At 40.8% G+C, this 23,410-nt stretch overlaps 1 protein-coding gene across 1 annotated transcript in view; it reads left to right on the top strand.

Moving 5' to 3' along the window:
* The window catches only part of LOC116862572 (neuronal PAS domain-containing protein 3-like), a 241,677-nt gene that overhangs the window by 112,264 nt on the left and 106,003 nt on the right, over window positions 1–23,410 (top strand). Inside the window, exon 4 of the mRNA XM_032849932.1 lies at window positions 5,934–6,108. Within this exon, the coding sequence (XP_032705823.1) occupies window positions 5,934–6,108 (175 nt within the window). The remainder of the gene's footprint in view (window positions 1–5,933; window positions 6,109–23,410) is intronic.

Consider the following 23,410-nt stretch of genomic DNA (forward strand, 5'->3'; position numbering starts at 1 on the left):
GATGACATTGAAAGGATTTTTCATTCTGCCTCGTCGTTTTGATATAGAACCTTTCTTTCTTCTTGTTCTACTAATTTATACATGTATTTCTGTAACAGACCCAATGCTTTTATGCGTTTTTCTTCAGATAAGTCAGCAAATACATAGAATGAGACAGAGCAGTAAAGAACATCAAGTTTCTGTCAAAACAGTTCATAAATATTCAGTAGAGTTCTGCAATACGTAGGAAGTTATGAAGATGGCATTAAGATACCAGTAAATCCAAAGAAAACCTATGCTAATCAAGCTATCACATCTTATTATATTTTATTCTTTTATCACTTTATTATCCCTCAATAATATAAATGTGACCCCCAAAAAACTACAAATCCTAACCTGCCCTGCTGAGATAGAATTTCCTCCTTATCCTGGGTCAGGGTTTTCTAACCAGGGTCTTACAGTGGCTCTGAAAGCCTAACCTGGGAGTTCGTTTGCAAAACCACTTGCCACTAACATTGTCCTCTCTCGGGTCTGACCTTCTATTACAATATGGCTGGCATCGCCTCTAGGAGTAGGGCCCAGCTGCAAAGGACTCTGGGAAAGGGCCGAACCCACAGTGCCTCCGAGTCTTCCCGGCAATCTCAATGCCCTCAAAAACTTAAAAAAAAAAAAAAAAGAAAGAAAGAAAGAAAAAGAAAAGAAAAAGAAAGAAAGAACAAAGAAAATGCTATAAAAGGCTTAGGAAATTGTACCTTAAATGGCAGTTTTGATTACTTTTTGTGTGATAAAAATGAACAAGGTCTCATTCCTAAAATGGAAATATTTTTAAAAGGAAGAAAGAAATAGGTTTTATGATCTTTCTTCATAAAAGTGTTTTTCTCAAGTTGTTTCAATGTGGAGAGGACTGGCAACACTCCTCCTGTTCTTCATTTATACGAAACCATCTCAACCAAAGGAACCCTGAATGCAATGAGTTACACTGTTAGTACACAGCTGTAGTTAAAAAGTATTTGCTCACCTCAGGGGGCCAAGCAAAGGCTATTGACATGCTTGCTTGATGTATGAAAAGACAAATTAGTCCCCCATCCAATCTACCAGCAGGGTACAGTGACCCTACATGGAAAAGTCAACTCAAACACTGTATAATATATTTAATTTTTTTTTTCTGGGAAACTTCAGAGTTACCAAATCAACTGTGTCTAGTGTGCAAATTGCATGCAAGCTAACAGAATGTGAATTAACATTGAGGAAAGCCATGGTTTAGCTTGACTGTGCAGATGGCACTCCTAGTTACACTCTGTTCTGGGGGAATCTATGGCAGGTAAGCTTGAATGGGGAAACTCAGGGAGAAAGGAATTTAGACCAAATGCTCTTTCTGGATATGACTGCTCATTACTCATCGCCTGGCTCCTGCCCCTCGTACATTCTCAGTTTTCCAATATCTAAGCAATGTGAGAGAGCAGTTTCTCTATGCGTCACTCAGGGAGATTAGAGGGGGACCCAGTGAGCAAGTGTCCCTCCTTAGGTTAGAGAGTCCCATGGGTCTGTTTCTTGAGTTAAATAAATACAACATGGCTGGGGTTTTTTTTTAGCACTACATAGGTGATTGGACTTACCAGAAAATGAAGAAGGTCTCATATTTGCCTTAGCATCCCACTTCCACCCATCAGAAGAACACAATGTTAAGGGGAGAAAGGCTATACCTTTCCATTACATAAATCCTAATCAATATAAAATGAAATTTCTCTGAAGTTCTACCATCAATTTGAAGGAATGGTTAGGAAACTATTTTTGTGAAATTCTGTGAACATTTGGGTAACCAACCAGCCACAGTTCTGCCATAGATTAAAGAGAGAGGGTTATGGAAGTTGGCTGTGTGAAAGAGTGCCTTGAAACCTGTTCTTTCCCAGCATTTTTATAATCCTGTCCACAGTTAAACTCAGTTGGCTTTTATAGAAGGCGGTCAAGGTCTCCATGCATTGGACAAATATTTACTGGAAATAAATATATCATGGTGCTCTATTGTAACTCATTTTATAGGTCAAATACTGTTATAATAATAATGTCGTGAATGATATAAAAGAACCAACCTGAAACTTGTCTAAATCAAGCACAGATAAAGCAAAAATTTTCGGGCCTAAATATCTTTCTCTTATTTATTCGGCAAACGTTTGTGACAGACCTGCTGTGTAGGACACAGTAGTCATAGTTCTTAGCAGGGACATTTTGGAAGACTTGGTCACTGAGGAGTTGAGGATATGTAATTAACTGTAGTAACATTGGATTGGAGCTCTATTTATTTTTCCTGTTTCAAGGTAGCATGAAGTCATGTGTGTTCACCAAGTGAAAGATCCCCATTCTGGGTTCCTGCAGTGTACTTTGAGGTGCAGAATTTAGTGACAGGTGAGTTCTAGCCGGGGTCTCTCCCAGCTTTAAAATCTAAGAAAGTAAAGAGAAAAGTAGTGCGAGGAACATGAAAAGTACTAGACAGATGTGAGAAGTGAGGAAGAGGAGGAGGAGGACTCCAGGCTCAAGACACTTTTGTCCATCCCTAGGTCTACCTCCCTTTAGTATACCTGCTTTCGTGCCCTTTTTTGGCCCGAGAGTCTGAAGGCCAAGCATCCTCAGGCCTGGCGTTGGGCAGGCTGTCTGCCTCCCCCAGCTTCCTTCCACCCCTGTGCTCCTGAACGGAAGTGGAGCTCCAGGGTGGTGGAGCTCAGAGGTCCCCACTCGCTAGGCCTCCCTGACTGCAGATGCGCTCTCCGAGAAGTGGTAGGATGACAAGGCAGACTTGGAACCAAACTCCACCTCCACTGTTAGCCTCTTCTAGTATTCAAGTTCTTCTGTAAAACAGGACATCAGAACACTTGAAAAGAGTGGTATGAGAATTAATCCCAGAAAAGTATGGAAAGTACTCCTACACAGCAGTGGGTAGCTCCCCAGAGCATTACTCATGTAGTTGGGTTTCAAAGCATGAATCACGCCTGCTGCACCCTCTGAGTAAAGCCAGGTCCCAAAGCCACCACCCAAACCATAAGATCTCCTCACCATAGTTACATAAGAGTGCACGTATCTGGGCTTCATCCATTCTTTTTTTTTTTTTTTCTTTAAGATTTTATGTATTTATTTGACATAGAGAGAGAAAGTGGGTACAGGCAGGGGGAGCAGCAGGGAGAGGGAGAAGCAGACTCCCCGCTGAGCCCAATGGAGGACTTGATCCCAGGACCCTGAGATCATCGCAACCCGAGCTGAAAGTAGACGCTTAACCAATTGAACCACCCAGGTGTCCTGGTGTCACCCATTGTCACCCACCAAACGCGGTTTGGCGGAGGCAGCAGGCATTATGTTGCTTTTGTCTTAAAAAGTGATTTCCTCGGCATGGTTTCACTAGATTTTCAAAATCAGGCTTTGAGGCAGGTAGAGAAGTCTTGTTTTCAGCTCAGCTCTCAGGGCCACTGCCTTACACCATTGCCATGGAAGGATGCTCCAGGGGGTGCCCCCCTCCATGTAGCATACAGTGTGAGTGGTGTCCCCCCAAGTCCCACAGAGCAGCAGAACTGCCAATGCCAGTTCCAAAAAGGAAACTACTGCCCAAGGAGAGCCTAAGTGACAGGTCCAAGATGACACAGCAGAGGAGGAAGGGATTCTGATCTCCCAGTCAAGTTATGACCCCAGGTAGTTTGTGCCTTCTCCTGTGCCGTGTGACCTTGAGTAGAGCACACACAGAGATTGGGATGGAATCAGACTCCCAGTGCCAGCCTTTTTGTCCAGGGTTAGACTCTGGAGTACCTGGTGGCACACCCCTGGAGGGCACTGGGGGAATGTGATGCAGAATGTCACGCCTCAGTCTTGCTCTCGATGTGCTATATTTGGGCTGTTATATTATGGAAAGGAAATGCCTGCATCACCAAGCCAAGCAGGCTGTGGAGACAGCGGTCTACTCCTCTTCACCGCCGTTAGGACCAGCTTCCATGAATATTCAGTAGCCAGCACCCCTAAAAAATCTATTAATCTCCCACCTGTGTTGTCATCTTATCACAATCTGTGGTCTGTGCCAAAAGGCACATTGCAGTATTAAAGGAAGACTCAGTGTTTGAGAAGTGACAGCAATATTAAAGTGCTACCATTGGACTCCCTGCAAAATGCCAGTGACTTCCTCATCTTCGCTAATCCCCAAACAAAATAACCATCAAGAAATATTAAAACACACATTTTATTAGTTTCATTTAATTTCTTAATTGCTCAAAGTCAGTTTACCCATTTATTGCTGTGTGAAATGCTTAGAGGCAAGGCGCACATTAAAGGGATTATTTCCATGTAATCCCTCCCTCCCAGAGGGTAGGAACTGATCACTTATGAATCCTGATTTACGCTCTGTAACAATATCAAATGGAGGAAATAGTTATTGTAAAATGATAGAGTCAGGAGTCGGGTAATACGGTAGGAGAGTGTAATTTAATAGCAAAGAGAAAGCACCTCATTTTCGGTAAAAGTTATGCGAGCCTTTTTCAGGAATAGCTATTAACCAAACTGAATTTAGCCTCCCATTTTTCTGGGTCTCCTCCTGTTAATTGATAGATGTTGAAGATGTGTAGCCCGTTACGATTTTAATCAAATGGTGTCTGGAAGTAGATGTGATCATTTTACTGGGACTTGGAGTTCCGGGGCTAATAATTGCTCTGGGTATTTCGCTCTCTGTGACAGTTCGCCCACTGCCAAGCTTCCTTCTTGGAAGAAAAAGACCACAGGCTCTCAGGTGGAATTTGGAGGGATGCCGCACATGACGCAGGAAAGGGCTAGGAGGGTAGGAAGGAGTTCTGGGTAAATATCCAGCAAGAAACTTAGGATCTTCTGAACTTCTGGCACGGGGGACATCAGATCTGGCCTGAGACCATGAAACCCCCACCCATCAGGGACCCCAGAAAGAGCTTTTTCTTGTTCTCTTGTTGACCTATCTGTCCCGGTCATAATACATTGAACCCAGCATTATTTTAGAAGGGAAGAATTATACCATCAGATCACAGGGATCAGGCCAATCTGTTAGACAGCAGGCAGCCGAGACAGGGGCCAGGCCTGACAGCAGGGAAACAGGCCATCCCTCCCTGGCAGGCTGACCCTTTTCTGATCGTTGATATTCACTCTCTACCTTTAGAATCCACCTGATGCTAAGAGTATACAAAATAAAACCTTTTCTTAAGGCCCTCAAGGAGATTTGTACCATGTCTCTTATTAGATTGAGGGCAAAACAAGCTGATACTAGCAGAAAAAAAAAATGGCTGGTTCAGACCCCAGCTGACCTCTCTTGCATGGAAAATTCTCCATATGATTACGGTGCTAATGAGTAATATTTAATGAAAACATTATGCCTTTGCATATATTTGTAAGCAGCCCTTCTTTCATCTAAATTTACATAGAAATAAGCTGATATGTATAAATACACATCTTGGAATTCGGTGTGTTCTAAGGAAAATACTCATCCGCTATCTCCGGCTGTTTCTATACAAAGCCCCCAACTTCTCAAGAAGAAAACCGTAGAGTTCAGTCAATCATCCGGTTGACACGAAACATGCGAGTATTTGATGATGCCCGCATAAAACAGCTGTGCACCAGGCAGGGTCCTCCACAGTCCACACGATGTTTTGGCTTTATGTAAACGGTGTACGAGGGAAAACAAAACAAAACAAAACAAAACAAAACTGGGCTAAACAATTGCTAAATTAATACGTATCAAAAAAAAAAAAAAGAAGAAGAAAAGAAAAAACCCAAAAACCTTTCTCTTTCAACTTGAGGAATCCTCAGCATTTAAGGACGGAGACTCAGAACTGAGATTGGTTCTGGGGTCTGCGTCTTTCTGTCTCCTTTTCCGCTCCAGATCTGAATCACGGGGGTGCTGAATTTGAGAGCAGAAAAGCCATTGACGCCTTTCTCTCCCACCCTTTCTCTTCCCCCTCTAGGTGGAGCTGACAGGCAGCAGCGTCTTTGACTACGTGCACCCAGGGGACCACGTGGAGATGGCAGAGCAGCTGGGCATGAAGCTCCCGCCGGGGCGGGGTCTCCTCTCGCAGGGCACTGCTGAGGACGGAGCCAGCTCGGCATCTTCCTCCTCCCAGTCGGAGACCCCTGAGCCAGGTGGGAATTGATCCCGACGTGGGGGACGGTGGGCAGGACCTTTGCCAATGCTTGCACTCAAGTCACCAGTGTGAAGAGACTATAAATAGGTCTAATGGTAGTTAACAATTCCGTGCAGCTTTCTGTCCCGTGCAGTAATTAAATAAGGAAGGGATTTGAAAATAAGGAGACATTTTAATAAGTATAATCCAGAGATCTAATTTCAGTTGAACAATACATAAAGAAGGCACTAGTTCTTTGAGTTCCCCTTTCAGATTACTAGAGGGAAAATGTTCCGATTTGGAAAGCCCTCTTCCTTGTCTTGTTACCGTGGCTAAATGTAGTGCATTTATTTATTACTCACCAAAATCTATGACAAATTCTTCTTGAATATTAGCTTGTAGAGAATTTAAAATATTAGGGACTTACAGAAATCTTGGTTTCTTTTTTTTTTTTTTTTTGTAAGCATCAGAAGGTACTTGAAAGATGTGAACAGATAAATTAAGGCTAAAAAGAAAACAGAAATGGCTACATTTTAAACTGCCTTTCTACCCTCAGTATTTAATTAGATCAATTGTATAGAGGAATGAACAGAGGTGACATTCCTCATTGGGATTCCTTCCAGGACTCTTATAGACTTTGCATTCAGAATGTTCCCATTTTCATTGTGTTGTACTGATGATAATTTAAGTATTAGGGGAAAATCCATTTATAAATTAAACAAAATGACTTGATATCCATCAGTCCCCTAGTTCATCAAGCTGTTCAAACACGGGGAAGATTGGCTGGTCGGCCTGGGTCTTCCGAGAGCGCTGGTAATTAGATCTGCGAAGGATTTATTCTTTGCTGATTGGGGCTTTAAATTAATTGAAGTTCCACATTTGTGGTTTTGTCCTTTTTGTACTTTTTTAGAGGAGATATTTCATATTCTTGTGTGGTGGAGTGCTTGGCCAAGCAGCAGTGGTTTAAATGTTAATTTTTCTCATGAGAAGTTTAAGATTTTTAATGAATCAAGGCCTGATTTGAAGTGCAAAGTTTTATTTGCTTACTTGGGAAATTATTTTTGCACTCTTTAAAGATGCCTCTACTTTACTTGATATGTTGTTTTAAAACAGACTTGCAACACAAACTCATTTTATAGAAAGAAAAGTAGAAAACAACCCATCTTAAGATTAATATTAAAAGGATTCTAAGAAAATACTTAAATTTAACCTGCTTAAAAATAATCACAGTGTGTTTGCTCACACAGATGGGGAAAAAAACCATATTTGGCTCTTTGGAAATATTTTAATTCTATCTAAAACCAATGCCTGTTTCCTTGTGTAAGTTAACTGCAGTTTCTAGGGCATTATTCTACAGGATTGGTGAGTGTCTTTCTCCAGTGAGCATGGGGCATTAGAAGAGAGAGTACTGAAGACTACTCTTAACCATTTTAAAATGAAAATAATCGTGTTCCCAGGGAAGTCCTATCTTCTTTTACCATTGCTCACCAATGTCACTAAATAGATTTGTCTGTGAGATCATTGAAACTGCATTTTCGTCTTTTGAATATTCATATCTGGGCAGACTTGAGAAACAGCACATCAAAATAGTTTCTCACTCTTTCCTTCTGGAGATGAATTAGGAAACCTGGATTGCTAATACTCCTCAACACTCAATGTATAAGAATTCAGGTTTATAAAACCCTCGTTGTTTCCCTGACTCACTATCAAGCCTAGACAATCTCCAGTCTTAGATCAGGGAAGCCATCCCTCTATGTCAAAGCCAATAGCTAACCTTCCAGGCTCAGCTGGAACCACCACAGTGGAAAACTCAGAAACCTCAAGGCTGCCTGTCCCATTGGCGAACAGCTCCGAGAGAAAAGTTCTTTGAATATGGAGCCAAAACCTAGCTTTGCCGTAATTTCTCCCCACTGATCCCAGGTCTGTCCTTGGGGATCTCATTTCATATCTACTCATTCCTTTCCATCCACCCTCTCAAATACATGAAGTCAGATATATACCAAATTCTCCCTTCCCTCCTGCCTTCCTTCTCCAGGTCAAACAACCCTTCATCCCACAAACATTATGCAGTGGCATGTTCCTGAGACCCCCACCACCTTAGTCACCCACCCCCGGCCATGCCTCAGTTTGTTCATGACCCTCTAAGAGTATGGTTCTGAGAACGCCGTGCAGCCCTCTGGGTGTGTTCTGACTAGTACAAAGCAGAGGGACGGTCCCCTCTCTTGGTTTAGGTAACCGTACTTCTGCTAAGACAGCCTAAGTTTGAATTAGGTCCTCTTGGCAGCCAGACCACACTGTTGATTCATATTGAACTTGATGGCTCCCCAAACACATGTTAAGGGTAACTTGTCACTTGGAAAAGACTTTGATCGGGAGAAAAAAAAAATTCACTGCCTGTAAACCAGTTCTGCTGGGATATCATAAGCTAGAGTCAAAATCAGACTGGTTTAAGATTGATTATAAGAACTCTGATCAATCCCATGCCTTCCAGGAGGCTCCAGGATGCATAAAACATTTCTACGCACACTGTTAGGAGGAGAATGACGTATATTCTTTAAGGTTACTCTGTCATTACTCTGTCGTGTACTGAAGTATGATTGACAATTTACTTGGGCTTCCTTCCCCTGCTCTCCCAGCCTTCTTGGAACCATCCTAACTAGTAAAATTGAAAATTCTGCTTCCTACATTTCTTAACCACTGGGGTTCATTAGCAACAGTGGCATAAGAAAGGTTTCTCTTCCTTGATGAAGAGTATAGCTCTTACCATTACAAAATGTGAAACTTACTTTGCCTTAATGTCTGTAGCCTTGGTTCTTTTCGGTCTTAGGCTTAAAGGGCAATTAGATTGACTGCTTAAATACTGAAAAGCAGGGTAGGGCGCTACCTTTAACTAACACTGCTCCAAGGGAATTACTTTCAAAAGTCCATGTCAGGCACTACATCCCAAAGCTGCTTATGTTTCTTAAAGGCTGAAAGAATTTTAACAGGATTTCCTAATTCATAATAATATGAGAGGACATTTTTGAGGACTTGTTCATTGCAACATAATCTTTTAAACTCTGATGAAACACAGATTCTTTTTTAAATAGTAGTGTAATTTTGTTGGAAAGGGGATATCAGTATGTGGTGATTATGAAAATGAAGGTATGGACTTTTCCAGAAGCCCTGATGTGTTCAGCGTAGCATTACTAAGTGACTGAAATCTAAATAACATTTGGCATTAGAATAAAAGGAAATAAGTGACTAAACCAGCCTAAGAGGCAGAGATACTGTGCCATAATAGGAATTCTCTTTCTCTGAACTGCCAGCCCTGTGATTGTCTTGTCTTGAACCGGTCTCAAGATAATGGGGCCGGGGGCGGGGGACGGGAGGGGGCATTTCTTGACTGTTGAAAACCCAAATAAATCTTTTACATGTATGCATAGTTATTCATAGTTTAGTCAATACAGGTATTTCTTTCAGAGAAATCTTATAGCAGGCAGAAGAAAAATACGTGGGTTACCTTGTTTATATAGTTACAAAGTTCTAGAGTGTCTATGGAGGTCTAAACATTTTGAAAGAGATTGGGCTGCCCTGTAGCTTCTCGCACCTGAGAGAGCACAGAGCCTCTGGAATGGGATGTCTGGGTGGTCCCTTTTTTTCCCCTCTAGATTTGAATGTGTCTTTTCATTATTCTTAAATCTGGGGATTATGAGTGCTATATATACTCTTAATAAATTTCAGAGCTGCACCTTTAAATGCTTAATAAATAAAAAAGTAGCTCTTTCAAGAAATCCTGGAGGAACTTTAAAAATCTCCTTATATTCCCTAGGTTAGGTCATAGAATTGGGCTTTACTCCTTTTTTCCCCCCTAATTCTTAAATTAATTCATTCTTATTGTGAAACTTTAGAGAATGCAGAAAATAAATAAGGACCATCACACATCCCACTACCCACAAATGACCACTGTTCATATGCATATACTCTATGCCTATCCTTCCAGATTTTCTGTGTATGTGGATGTATATATATATATACATCCACATACATCTATATGGATGTAGTATTGGGGGGGGTCATCTTCTGTCTTTCTGAAATAAGATCATAACCTAGAGGCTTCTGGTAATCTGCTTTTCCACTTAACCTCACAGCAACTTTCCCTGTCATGTTTCTCACTTTAACATAAAACGTTCTTTCTGTCTCCGGTGGTTTGTTTCCCACGAGCTAACAATCAAGTCCCCACTGTAGGAGCACTGGCGGGAGTCATATACCTGGGTCCTGCTTCAGAGGGAACTCAGCCAGGACAAGAGGTTCTTGCAGCTTATTGAATGGGTAGGAGCTCATAGAGAGAGAAATCAATACCGCACCAGGATTTAGACAATTTAGCAAAACGTATGAGACAGTACTTTTGGTCAAGAATAACTACAGCAGCATGGTTAACCATTGATGGTCTAAAATAGAGGTTATCATGCTCCGACTAAAGTTTCAGACAGAGCTACCCTGTTACAGGGGGCTAAGATAATCATTGTACAGTATGATCTTTATGCTATTATGCCCACTCTGTGTCCTGAATATTTTAAAGACAAGCAAAATTGAAGCAGTTGATTCCTTGCCTGAATGGAAATAATCTGCATTTTCTCTTTTCGCGTCTGTGCCGTGGTAAATTTGATCAGCCCTCAATTCTACAGGAACGCAGTTCCTCTGAATTCATTAGACAGTTCCACAATAAGTGATATAATTAGACGCATACATGTTTAGGAATAACAATAAAGAATTTAAAAACTTATCTGAGGATCAGATCATTATTTTGTTTCAAGAACTGCTGAGATCTAAGATACACTTGTACCTTTAAGGGTGAATTATTTACAATCTAGTGTAGGGTTGATAGGGGTGGGGGACATTCTTTGATTTTTTTTTTTTATTGGTTCAAGTTTCCTATCAATGAACTGAATTTAGAAGTCAGGCAAGGGAAACCATCTTACTAACCCCACATCCAATCTCAGTCCCCAGACAATGTGACTGTATCTACAGCACTTTCTGCTGTACTGCAAATGTCAAACAGAAGGTGTAATGGATTTAATATTAGCGCTGGCCACGGTGTTGAGGGAGCTGTTAATAATGTCACTCCAGTTATTGATCTGAAGCCTTTAAAAATCAAAGAAAAGTGAGAGATCCCCTACTGAGGAAAGGCACACAGTGACTGGTTTTTATTGCCAATATATTTCTACATAGAGAGTGGCAACTTTCTGGAATTATGTTATCACCATTAATCTCGGTGAGATTTTTGGAGTCGTTATGTAGTAAGATAATATCATGGAGACTGCTCTGCATGCTAATGCTCCAAGATCAGACGAAGATCTTGTAGACATCCGCAGAGCTTGCGAATGTGCACGACAACTGCAACATTCAAGTTGTCCACTGTACGACGTTGATTAGCATTAGATTTACTCTTGGTGGCAATGCTGGATCTTCCGGAAGTATAATATACAAACTCTGGAGTCAGTAGAGTGAACTGCACTCTACCTTGGTCTTTCTAAAACTCTGACCATGAACCATGTAACCACAAACCATGCAGTGACACACAGATGAATTTCATTCTCAACACTTAGTGTACCTTTTCAGGAAGCTGCTAATCCTTCCATCTGAATGGCAGTTTGTATGCAGGGAAATTCCTGCTTTCCGCGGTCCCCAACTAATAAATGAAATTAAAATGTATAATTTATGTTGAATGTTTATCAAACTGTAAACACACATTTAATTCCTTTCCATATTCATACAATATAAGCAAAGATAAATCCAGCAGATAATGCACCACAGTTATCACTGATGGACTGAATATTAAATGCATCTCTCCTGTACCAGTGATCCAGACTAGTTCACGATGACCCAACCCTTGCTCGGCCCCGCTAATACCCATGTGCGCACGTATGAGTCAAGTCTAGCAGTCAGAAAGCAGCCTAAAAAAACTAGTCTTTTCATAACCCAAAGAGATCACCATTTATGCATAAACCCAGCTTTTATACCAAAAAAATACATATGCAAAATTATTTCCCTTAGCTATGTCACCGTTATTTTGAAACGAAATAGAAATTCTCTTTGCCACTCCCGAATGAAGATGACTCATCCACCCTAAAAACAAGCTGATGCTATTCCAGAGACTGCCTCGTCCAACCCGGAGTGCTTCCTGCACCTCAAAAACACCACCCCAGGGCAAGACTATTTTTCTCCTGCAGAAAGAAGGCTATTTTTAAATGTTACTTTTATCCCCAGCTATGATAAGCAAGGGCGTCCGGAACAGCCACAGGAGGGAATCTCTATTTTCCAGAGCTCTCTTCTGACATTCAAGATGCAGGTACACATCACCTTAACTGGTGTGAGCTTGTCTGTGTATGATGAGGACATTTCAAAGTGACCTTACACTTCTAGGATCGCGCGTGAGGGAGCTCAAAAACAGGTAAAGATCTCGTTTTCTCGCCAGGCTGTGCTGGCCTGGAACCCGAGCTCTGCCCTTCCAGGCCAGCTCCCAAGTCTCATGGCCACAGAGCGTGGCGTCCTTTCTGGGCTTGACACCCTGACCCGTCGAAAGCATGCTGGTGACTCACTTAACTACTGGAGAACAACGTCACTTTTGTTCCCAGGGGAGATGTTGGATCTCCCCAGGGTTCTGCATGCCATTCTGAAACAAAGTTTCTCTTCCCAGAGTTAAATCACAGTGGTTGCAACTCGGGGGGAAAAGAAGTGCAGCTTTTATATAAATTAATATCATGGTATTTAAGGGGTGGCAAATGGTTTGTTCAATAAAAGAAGCACAGGACTCGTATCAAAATACACAATAGTTTCACTCCATTTATATGTAGCATTTTTTTCCTAAACCTTCTATTGAAGGCTTAGAAGTTCAATTTTTTCAACCCATTATTTTTAACAGTTATTTTATATAGCTTTCTAGGTCATAATTTTGACTTCTCTTTACCTATGGTGATAAGGGGTACATTTTCAGAGTTTCTAAGTGAAACCCAAGACGACTTGTGAATGGATGACCTGTCCCTCTTCATTAAAACAAAGCAGCAAAAGAGTGGTTGTCTTTGGCATTGGATGATTACAAATTATAGATTCTATTTCTCCAACTCTTGCCTTGAACAAAGCACAAGTTATTTGCTTTTAGTACATATCGCTGCACCAAAATTTCATCCCTAGCCAAATTATACCATTCTGAATTCTTCATCTGCACTAAACAGCAGATTTCTGAAGGATCCGTTACCTGGCATTGACTGAGCATTGCAGGGTGCACAGATCAGAAGAAGCAGAACTGGCTGGAAACCATTTCCACCCCTAGTGAGCAATTTACTCATGATTGCTTGGGGAAAATACTGGAAATACTGCTTCTGTGTAAAGTTTGCAACTTCCAGTCATCTGCTCCTTGCCAAGCGGTTATTCCCGAGCACAGCGTTAGAAGCAAAGCGTGCTCAAGCCACTGCAATGCGTGCTTGGGCCACGGCGACACAGCTGGCGCGCACATCCTGCCTGGAGTGTGCAGAGCACAGAAGCCACTAATTACAGGAGTTAATTCACACACTGTCCCTCTGAGGCAGGTCAGTGTGTTATCCTTATTTTACAGATGGGGAAGCAGGGAGGTTGTTGGGGGGAAGTGATGGAAATTCCAAGTGGCTTGCCCCAAACTACACAAGTTTTTCAGCAGCTAAGATTAGACTAAAGGGTACAATATGAGGGTTGGAGTAGGGACAAAGCCTAGGAATTGGATGGAAAGGGAGACAAAACCTTGATAGCAGACCTCCAAGGAGACCCTGGAGAAGAATTTTTTCCAAGAGCCTTCTGGCATCCAGAAACTTAAGTATCCCCTTATGCACATAGTGCACATAGTTCATTGGCTAAACTCTATTTTTGTTAAATATAGTCTCTCCCTTAGAACTAAAATCCTCCACGTTATCCTTGATCCTTCCTTCATCCCTGCATTGAAACTCCTCACACCACAGTGAACAGTAGCATCTGAATCAATTATAGGCAAAACTCAGCCCTGAGTCTCTTGGTCGCCATTAGCTGCCTGCCTTCTCAGCCAAGAGCACAGCCAAAATTATCCCTGTGCATTTGACCTCCGTTCTGCCTTAGGCTCTGGAAAGTTTTTCCAGGCTCTTCTTTTCAGAACCAGTCTTCCAAGACAGGCATGATGTGGGAAAAGAACCAGAAGAACAATAGGGTCCATGAGGACCCTATCAGGAATCAGTCCTGTCCTCCTGGAGGTATCTGCTCGTGAAACACAATCATGGTTTCTTGGGACCCATGGAAAACACCACCTCTCTTCCATTGACAAAACTAGCTTGAAACCGTGTCTTTTCTGTAGTCGTTATTAACTAGAGTACAGTACATGAATTCTTATTCAAGAATTCATATTAGAGATACGATACTAGAGATTCTATAGACTATTGAGGAACGTCTGTCGTGTGTCAGACATTATACAAAGTACAGAGGAAACAAAGATAGAGCTCTTTGCCTTCTAGGAGCTGACCATCATGTGAGGGGGACAGATTATTCACACAATGCAGAAGTGTGGTGATGACAATGAGGACACCGTAGTGGATGGGGAGAGCAGCACTGTCTTACAAGCCACTGCTGTTGGCAGTCCCGGGAGAACTGTCTCAGGTTAGAAACGTCAACCCTGAAATTAACAGCCCATGAGTATTGCTTCTTTGGGAGCAAGTTCATTTGACATGCCCAAACATACATAGACCATGACTGTCAGGGATTCTGATGCACACCGCCAAGGGTTTTGGGGTTGTCTTCTGTTTTGTTTTGCTTATTTATTTAACCTAAAAAAATGTCTGCTGCATGATAGGTTCACAGGAATATTAGTTCCTCTGATGATTGATCTTTTTGGCCCTATAGGAATGTTCTGAATGGGAGGTGCTCCCAAACTATCTCCCTTCCACTGATTTCATTAACAAATTCAGGAAATGCTAGCTTGGGAAATTTGTACTGACTATTTTGGCTTTTTCTACCCAAGGTTTAACTTACTGCAACTATTCTAGGAACATTAATGGTGATATTAATAAATAGCTTTTACTATGTTTTATCTCTATATAACAATTACAAGAGTAGGCATGTTTAAGTAATGTATTTCTCACAATGACCCTTGGCCAGAACTAGGGATAGTAAAGAACTTGACTCACATCACAGTGGACTGTGGCCCCAGGATTTGAACGCGGGCCATGTGTTTTGTTTCGAGAACTTTGCTGGGTGCTTGCAGAGAACGTGAGAGGGAGAAGATAGGACACCTGCCCTTAGAAAATTGATCATCCTCAGTAGAAGACTTAGACACAACAGCCAGAGGAACAAGAATAACAATAGTGCCACTACCCTCAACTGGGGCATAAAAATGGCGAGTGGTATAAGAAGTCAAGGAGAGGCTCAGTGACTATAGGTGACTTTGATGAGGAGGGTGCAGTGGCATGTGCTGCATGAAAACTGACCTAAGAGCAAAGAGGTAGGATGATCTACTGGGGGAATCGTCCCAAGTGGTCCAGTGGGATGCATTTGTGAGGCAGAGAGAAGACCAGTCTTCTCACTGAAGCAAAGGTGCATGCCCATCTAGGAGGGAGCCAGATCCTGGAAGAGCTGGAATGCCAGGGAAAAGCAACTGAGAATCGTAGGAGATGTTCTGGGTATAAATTACTAAATAGAGCAGTAACCCAAAGAAAACATCATTTTATCACTTAAAAGCAAATATAAAAATAAATTTTGATTTTGGAAGGATCCTCCCTTGTGTGTCGTCTTATATGACCACTGTGGACTCTTGAATCCCTTAAACAACACAACTACTAGTATTTATTGAATGGTCACCTAGAGTCAAACACTCTGTTGAACCTAATGTATACATTGTCTCATTCATGCCTCACAAAATACAATGAGGAAAGTATCATTATTTTCTCCACTTTACAGATGAAGTAAACTGAAAAAAATTTAATGTGGAAAAATTACACCGTTGGTGGTAGTAGTAGGTAGATAGCCTAGGAATTGAAACCAAGCAGTCTGACATCAGAGTTCTCATCCTTAACCATTTCATCAAGATGTTTTTCAACATCTATCTAAAATAGCTGTCCAACCCCTGAGACCTCATCCTCCATCCTTCCCAGGCAGCTCTGACTGTTAGAATGGTCTCCCCACTGTCATGCTGATTCCTGTCTGTAGGTAACTTATGTCCACTGGACTTGATACTTGATCAAGTCAAGAGTATGTAGGATGTGTTGAACAGAGCAGACTGGAAGTAAAGGAAACCATTCAAGAGGCCATTTTTTAAATCCAAAAGTAGTGGATAGAGCTTGAGAGGACATACTGAACGGACTTGCAACAGAAGAAATGGTGATTTGGACCTAAGATAATAGAAAAAAGTTAGAAATGTACTTGTGGTCAGTCTTTAGCCAGGAGCTAATAGTGGTTAATATTTTAGAAATTATGCAAGTCTCAAGCTTTCACATGATTAGGATTGATGATACCATCTGTCCACTCTTTTTCATCAACTCATAATAAAATCTGGAAAAATTTGAAAATTACTAAATTACATATGCTATTGATCATAAAATATTAAGATATAAATTCCCTTAGGGTTCAAAGCTGTTCCTCTTTATGGTTTATTCAAGTGTATCATGTCCCTTTGATAAAATATCAGTCTACTGGTCAGTGCTGCTTACTTGTCAGGGGATTTCCTCTCCAGACAAAAATACCAGAAAGACCAATGGTAAAATTAGTGACATCATAAAGGATTAAAACTCTGCTTTCCTCTGTCCAGCCATCTGTTTATTAAATGGAGTGAGTGTTGATATTGGAGGAGAATCAAAACTATCTGCTGATCCCCTAAATTACTGCTAGTCCAAATGAGGCAAAAATTGATATAATTGGTAACATAAAAATGAATTAAAAATCTGACTAATATTTAGAGAAATACCTTCCATTTCACAAAAGTAATATGAAAGTCTAAAAACATAAGCCCAGTACTCTAAGATTTGAAAAACATTCACTCATTCATTATTTTACTCATTCAGTCATTATTTATTGCATGTCCATGGGTCAAGCCCTGTTCCAGTTCTTGGAATATACCAGTTATCAGGAGGGTCCCTGTTCTCACAGAACTTATATTTCGCATAAACCAAGTGATAAAAGGAATCAAAAGGATCTCTATAGAAAGATTCAGTTTATAGATGTCTCCATTTTATAAACAAGAGGTAAACCTATACATCAATTTGTAACGGACCTCTTGGCCTCTGCTTTCTAGAATGCAGAGCTGATACAGATTCTAAGCCCATACTTCCACCCAAAATGTGCTCCTTATCATACCTGCCTTTGTGAGATGTTCTTTGGAATAAGATACCCCAGAAGAGCAGAGGGAAAAGCTTCATACCCTGTCTTCTCCTTGGAGAGTAGCAATGAGCATTAATTTAATGAACATTTGAAATTTCTGTGATCAATAATAATTCCTCTTTCCTAATTTATTTGACTATGGGAAACTTTTTTTTTTAGGGAGAGAAACTTCTAACACCCAGAAACACATGATTAAGCTCATGATCTTGTTTCCACCAGCTAGATGCCACTCCTTCCCATCCACGCCTGTCCCTTCTTCCAAGACACTCCTATGTAAGCAGGATCACTGTCAAGCCACTCAGCTCAGAGGTCAAATTATCTAGTTCCTTTGATAGCTCTCCCAGGTAGCTCTCATCAGTCTTCAGGATGCCCTTCAAACTTTCCTAAAGGTGAGCTCCTAGGTCAATCTAACTCATAATTAACTAAAGTTTTAAGTCAAGACCTGTCTTCTCCAAGTTTCACCACTTTTAGAGCAGCCCAAGCTTTCCTTTGCAGGGTCTCATATCCATCCCTCTTTTAGCCTGCCCTCCTATACATTTACACAGGCAGAGCACAAGTCTCTGGTTTCCCAAGAACCATAGCAATACACCAAGAGGTCATGGTGGAAGGGTATGATCATGGCTACCCAGAGCTTTGCACATCGCTTTCCTCCCCTGAGTGATAACCCCAACCAGTTACCTCTGGTTGTAGATCCAAGGGCATATGTCAGAGGTATGGGATAGGAGACGCAGTGTGGTGTGGTCATCAGCTATGAGGTTGTTTTCTCTGGTTTCTAGCAATTTAATTCAAAGATCTTACCCACATCGTGGATTTTAAAAATCGGCAGTCTTGTTAACTGGCAGGTTGCTCTAATAACTAAGAGTTGATGACATAAGATGACAGTCCTAACCCTAACTGTAGGACATACTTCTAAACCATTTCTATAGTAGTTGCCAATAGGTAAGTACACAGGGTCTTTGAACCAGACAGCTTGTGTTCATGAATTGAACTCCTGGCTCTGTCATATCCTAGAAATGTGACCTTAACCAAGTTAATTAACTTACATGTGCCTCAGTTTGCCCATTATACAATTTTAGTTCTCTGGCATAGATTGGAGAATGGGGTAGGAATAATCATCTGTTGGTTTTAACCTCAAACAAATTAGCATATTAACATACCTTATAAGGGTGTTGTGAGTTTATACATCTAAGACGCCTGGGTGGCTCAGTCAGTTAAGCATCTGACTCGGTTTCAGCTCAGGTCATGAGCTCAGGGTCATGATACTTAGACCCATATCAGCTCCACACTCAGCATGAAGTCTGCTGGAGATTCTCTCTCTGCCCTTTTCCCTACTCACACGCTCATGCTCTCTTTAAAAATAAATAAATATTTTTTAAAAATACATGAAATAAAATGCTTCGAACAGTATTATGGCACATCCTAAGTATTCAGTGAGTATTAGCACTATTATTAATAACGTTGAGCTAATTATTCTCTTATTACTAAAGTTATTCCTTATGAGAAAGCTAGCCAGGGGTTAAGTGACATAAAGTTGGCATCTGTCCATGTAAGGTTGAACTTGGGCTTCACTGATACCATGTTCCAGTTATCTGACTTAAAGGGCTCAAATATTACATGGATCACATCACCCAGTAGGTATGTTTCTGAAAATTCCCTCCCTCTCTTCCTACCTTCCTCCCTCTCACTCCCTCTCTCTCTCCCCTCCTTTCTTTTCTTCATTCCTGTCTCCCTCTCTGCAACTCCCCTTCTCTCCCTCCTCTTTTCCCTTTAAGTGGAGTCCTTTTGGAAAGCCTCCATTTAAGAGGAAAGACTCAGAAATACTTAATTCACCTTCTTCCAGCTTCTCTAATGCACAGATTCTGTTTTGCAAATTCACCTTTTTTTGTATCCTTGGTTTTCGTAAAGCCTAACAGAGGCACCTAATTTTTATTCTAGAAGGTCCATCCCACTGTTTCTAGATTCTGAACACCAAGATATGCCTGCTGCCTTCCCCTTTTCTGAGGCTAGCTTGGAGGCTGCCCAGGTCCACTTTGGAATAGACCTTGATGTTGGTCTCCAAAGGTTTGCGGCTTCTAGCCTGGTCCATTAAAATGTGTTCTGCTTAGGACACCATGATTTAGCCCATGCATAGCATACATGATGTGCTTGACTGCTATTTTCCCTCTTTATCTGGCTGGGCCGTCATGACGTCACCCCAACCACAACACGGATCAGGCTCCACGAGAGACTAAGTGACATGAAACTGGATGTTAGGTCTCTCCAACCTGTGGCTCCTTTTACTATAAGATCAGCTTCCCCACATCCTTGTGGGTTGTGCTAGGGAACAGGTGGATGTATTCTGCTATTGGTTTGAACTTCAAATGAATCCATTTATCTCGTGTAGGAGGGCTTCAGTTCATCACGAATCTTGAGAACTGAAATGAGTGTAGTAGATTTTGTGGAGTGCTTCTGTAAAAGCAAGAGAGATGCCCCGATGCCCCAGCCATAGGTACTATATATGGACTTAAATAAATAAATTAAGAAACTCATTTCACATAGGCCACCAAGCAGTCATGAGATGTTAATGACTTTTAGTCACCACCAACCTGGACAGAATTCAAGCCGATGACCTATGGGTGAAAGGCTCTATATATCCTATTACCAATCCCCTGAGCCATCCCATCGTCCCTGACAAGGTATTTTATCATACCCAGTACAGGACAGTACAATAGTCCAAATTCCCATACCATCAGAAAATCTTCTCCCATAAAAGAGAGCATTTTAAAGAGAGGCAGAAGAACTACTTCCTCAAATAAAGAAACAATTGTAATTAAAAAAAAAAAAAAACTTCTGGAAGAAGGTTCACATGGGCATACCTACACACATATACACAGCACTAAGACTTTTCTTTTTAAATTCCAGTATTTTTTCATCATGCTCACTCTACTGCACATTTGATTCTGCCTCTGGATATCTAGTAAACTGGCATATCTCAGAGTTCCATTAAAAAAAAGTCATTAGTTTTAGTTTAACATTTGTATAAAACTGATTTTGCTAAAGCCATGGTGCTTTCTTTCCTAGCTTGTTTTTAAGTGTCATAAATAAATGACTTGAGTGTCCCGCAAGACAAATGTTCTTTAATCATCTAATGCACTCATTTATCCTAAGCCTTAACCTTAGTCCTAAATTAAGTCTGTTGCAAAAACATAACTTCATCTAAAAACACCCATCAATCCTACATGGTTTTGATAAGCACATTTAAAAAACATAAACAATCAGACACTTGTCAATCTGGGTGAAGCCCCATCCCATTTAAGAGTTATTCACCAGGAGCTATATTTCATGCCCATACTACCGATAGAATTCTAAAAGAGAATGGCTGAAATTCAGGTCTTGGCTGAGACCTCATCCTGTGAAACTGGGGGGTGGGGCTGTGGTTTACAAGAGTGTAAAATGAAACAGACTAGACAAAAGATAATCCTTAGTCCCCATCAGATACATTCTGTTTTACTCGTTTCGGGAAGCTATTAATACTTTGACAATGTTGTTAAATGCATTAAAATTTCATGATCACATATTTAGTAAATTGCATGTCATGGCTTTGATTAATTTTCATTTGTTCATGGTCCTAAAAATCTGTCAAAGAATCTGGCTGCTCAGAGCTCATACATGAGTAATGATCACGGAAAGGTTTGGTGCAAGGAGAAAAGAAAGGAGAGTTTGATGGAATAAACACTTGACGAAATTGGTTACTTAATACCTCGTAACTAAGAATTCACATAGTTTGGTGAAATCTTCGTTTTGACAGATTCCTAGTTTAATTCTGAATTCATACATCTTTCATTTACCATCAGCGCCCTTCCACAGTAGGGCAAAGATAATCTTCCCATTTTTCCACTGGCTTCCTTTGGTCCTGCAGAATTATTACCACCAAGCCCCTTAGGGTTGCTGATGCTCGCCCTATCCCCCCCGCTCCCCCCGCACCAGGGCTTTAAGGTGTTTTTTTTTTTTAAATAGATAAGGGCATTCAGCAAATAGCTAGATTGAGAATAAACTCAAAAATTATCACCAGGGCCCTTCCTCTGCCATAATTTGTCAAATCTGCTGATAGGAAACAAATTCTATTCATAAAGATTTTATTTGGGGTGGGGGGAAACTCTTGTGATTTGGTAGCAATTCAATTATAGTTTTGTGAGATAGTGAGCCCGGAGAGGGAATCCAGACTGACAAGAAATATGACAGGACAGTTACAGAGTGTTTATGCAATTAAACTTTCACTGACAATACCTGCAGAATGATGAATGCGTGGGCGGAGGTATGTGAGCGCAGGCAATGCCCCCCAAGTATTGCCCATTTTTCATTATTATACAACTGTTCAGATCTTTCAAGAACAGCCTGAAGTGAGGTGGAAAAGAGAGTGCTGTTCTGCAGCATGTTAACCAAATGCCTTTTTTTTTTTATTCCCTCCCTCCAACGGGTCTTGATGCGCCAGATGATAAAAGAACATCTATTTTAGAAAAATGTTTCGAAAAGATTAAGATTTACCCTGAGCTTGACATATATTAATTTTGGATACCAAAAGAGGTTTTTATTCTTTTTTCTATCTGCAACTTTATATCACCTCCCAACCGATAGCATAGTGCATAATTAAACTGTTGGGTTATTCATTTTATGCAAGCAGGTGCAAAGGGCACTATAAAAGTAGGATTTTACTGATGGTAGATTAAGAAAGAAAGGAGAAACTTAAAAGCCTTTTGTAGAGAACCACAAAAGCTTACAGAAGAGATTAATTTGGCTGGGCAAAGTCTGTATTATAATGCCTTGGTCTCCCAAGCATATGTGAAAACAGGAAAATTTCAGGATTTCAAGAGCCTCTGAAAGATGGTGTAGAGTTTTTCAGATTAACAATCCTGATTTGGGGTCTTCGTGGGAGACTGTCAGATGTGGGTGTGATTTTTATTTTTTTAAGCAAGCATTGAGATCACACCGATGTCTTGAAAAGAGCTTTAATTTGTGTAAACTTCACCTTGGCAAAATCAGCAGTGCCCCGAATAACAACTGAAAACCAATGGCAAAGTGAATTCCTTTCAGACCCCAGAGATTGGATGATTCATCGTGGGGAGGTCAGAGAGAGAAATGTTCTAGCCTGTGGCACAAAGATGCAAAGGTTGATGTAAAAACCACGTGTCTTCCCTTAATATTTACACATCTATTTAAATTAATGAGACTTTACTTGGGCAGAGGAAACGAGATCTATCCTCAGACCATTCATTCATTCCTTCATTTTGACCTCTGGTAAGCTCTTACTGATATGACAGTTTTTGTTTTTCTTTCATGGTTGATGTCCCTTTGTTAACCTTCCATCTCTTCCTCCAGGGACATTAAAAACCTTCAACTTTTAGATACAGATATTCAATTGTTGTGCCCAACCCCCGTTATCACTTTCTTACAGTTGAGTCCAGACCCAAAGGCAGAGAGCTGTAGTCATCTGCCTACCTGCATGACTGTTCTGGAATGAATATGCGGTTCAGTAGTCTGCCTCCACATGCCCCTGTGGAGATTACTGTAAGTCAGACTCACATCTCGAGCCTATGTTTACGTGATCCCATCAGTTCGGTAAATTCAGTGAAATAACTGGTCACTTCAGTATCAGCAAAAATCAGTTAACCATATTTATATTAGAAAGGACTTGACTATCCTTTTCTGTCAAAATGATTAATCCAGAAATCCCCTATAAACCCTGGTCTAAATACAAGAGTTTCCTAGAATTCTCTCCTTTGTCAAAAAGCTGCACTTGGTTACATCTCCCCCCCAAAAAAGACCTGAGTTTGTCAGATGTGATTTTTTAATATGCACTAAAATTGATAGTTAAAAAGAATAGTGTTTTCACATTACTTAGGTGTTAAAATTACACGGTGGTGTTCCTTTATTTTCAAAAAACCAAACCTAATCCTGTTAATTCAAAGTGAATAACAAACAGGACTAAGACTTTTTCC

Source organism: Lontra canadensis, unplaced genomic scaffold, assembly GCF_010015895.1.
Source record: "Lontra canadensis isolate GAN:19392208 unplaced genomic scaffold, GSC_riverotter_1.0 scaffold262, whole genome shotgun sequence".
NCBI lineage: Eukaryota > Metazoa > Chordata > Mammalia > Carnivora > Mustelidae > Lontra > Lontra canadensis.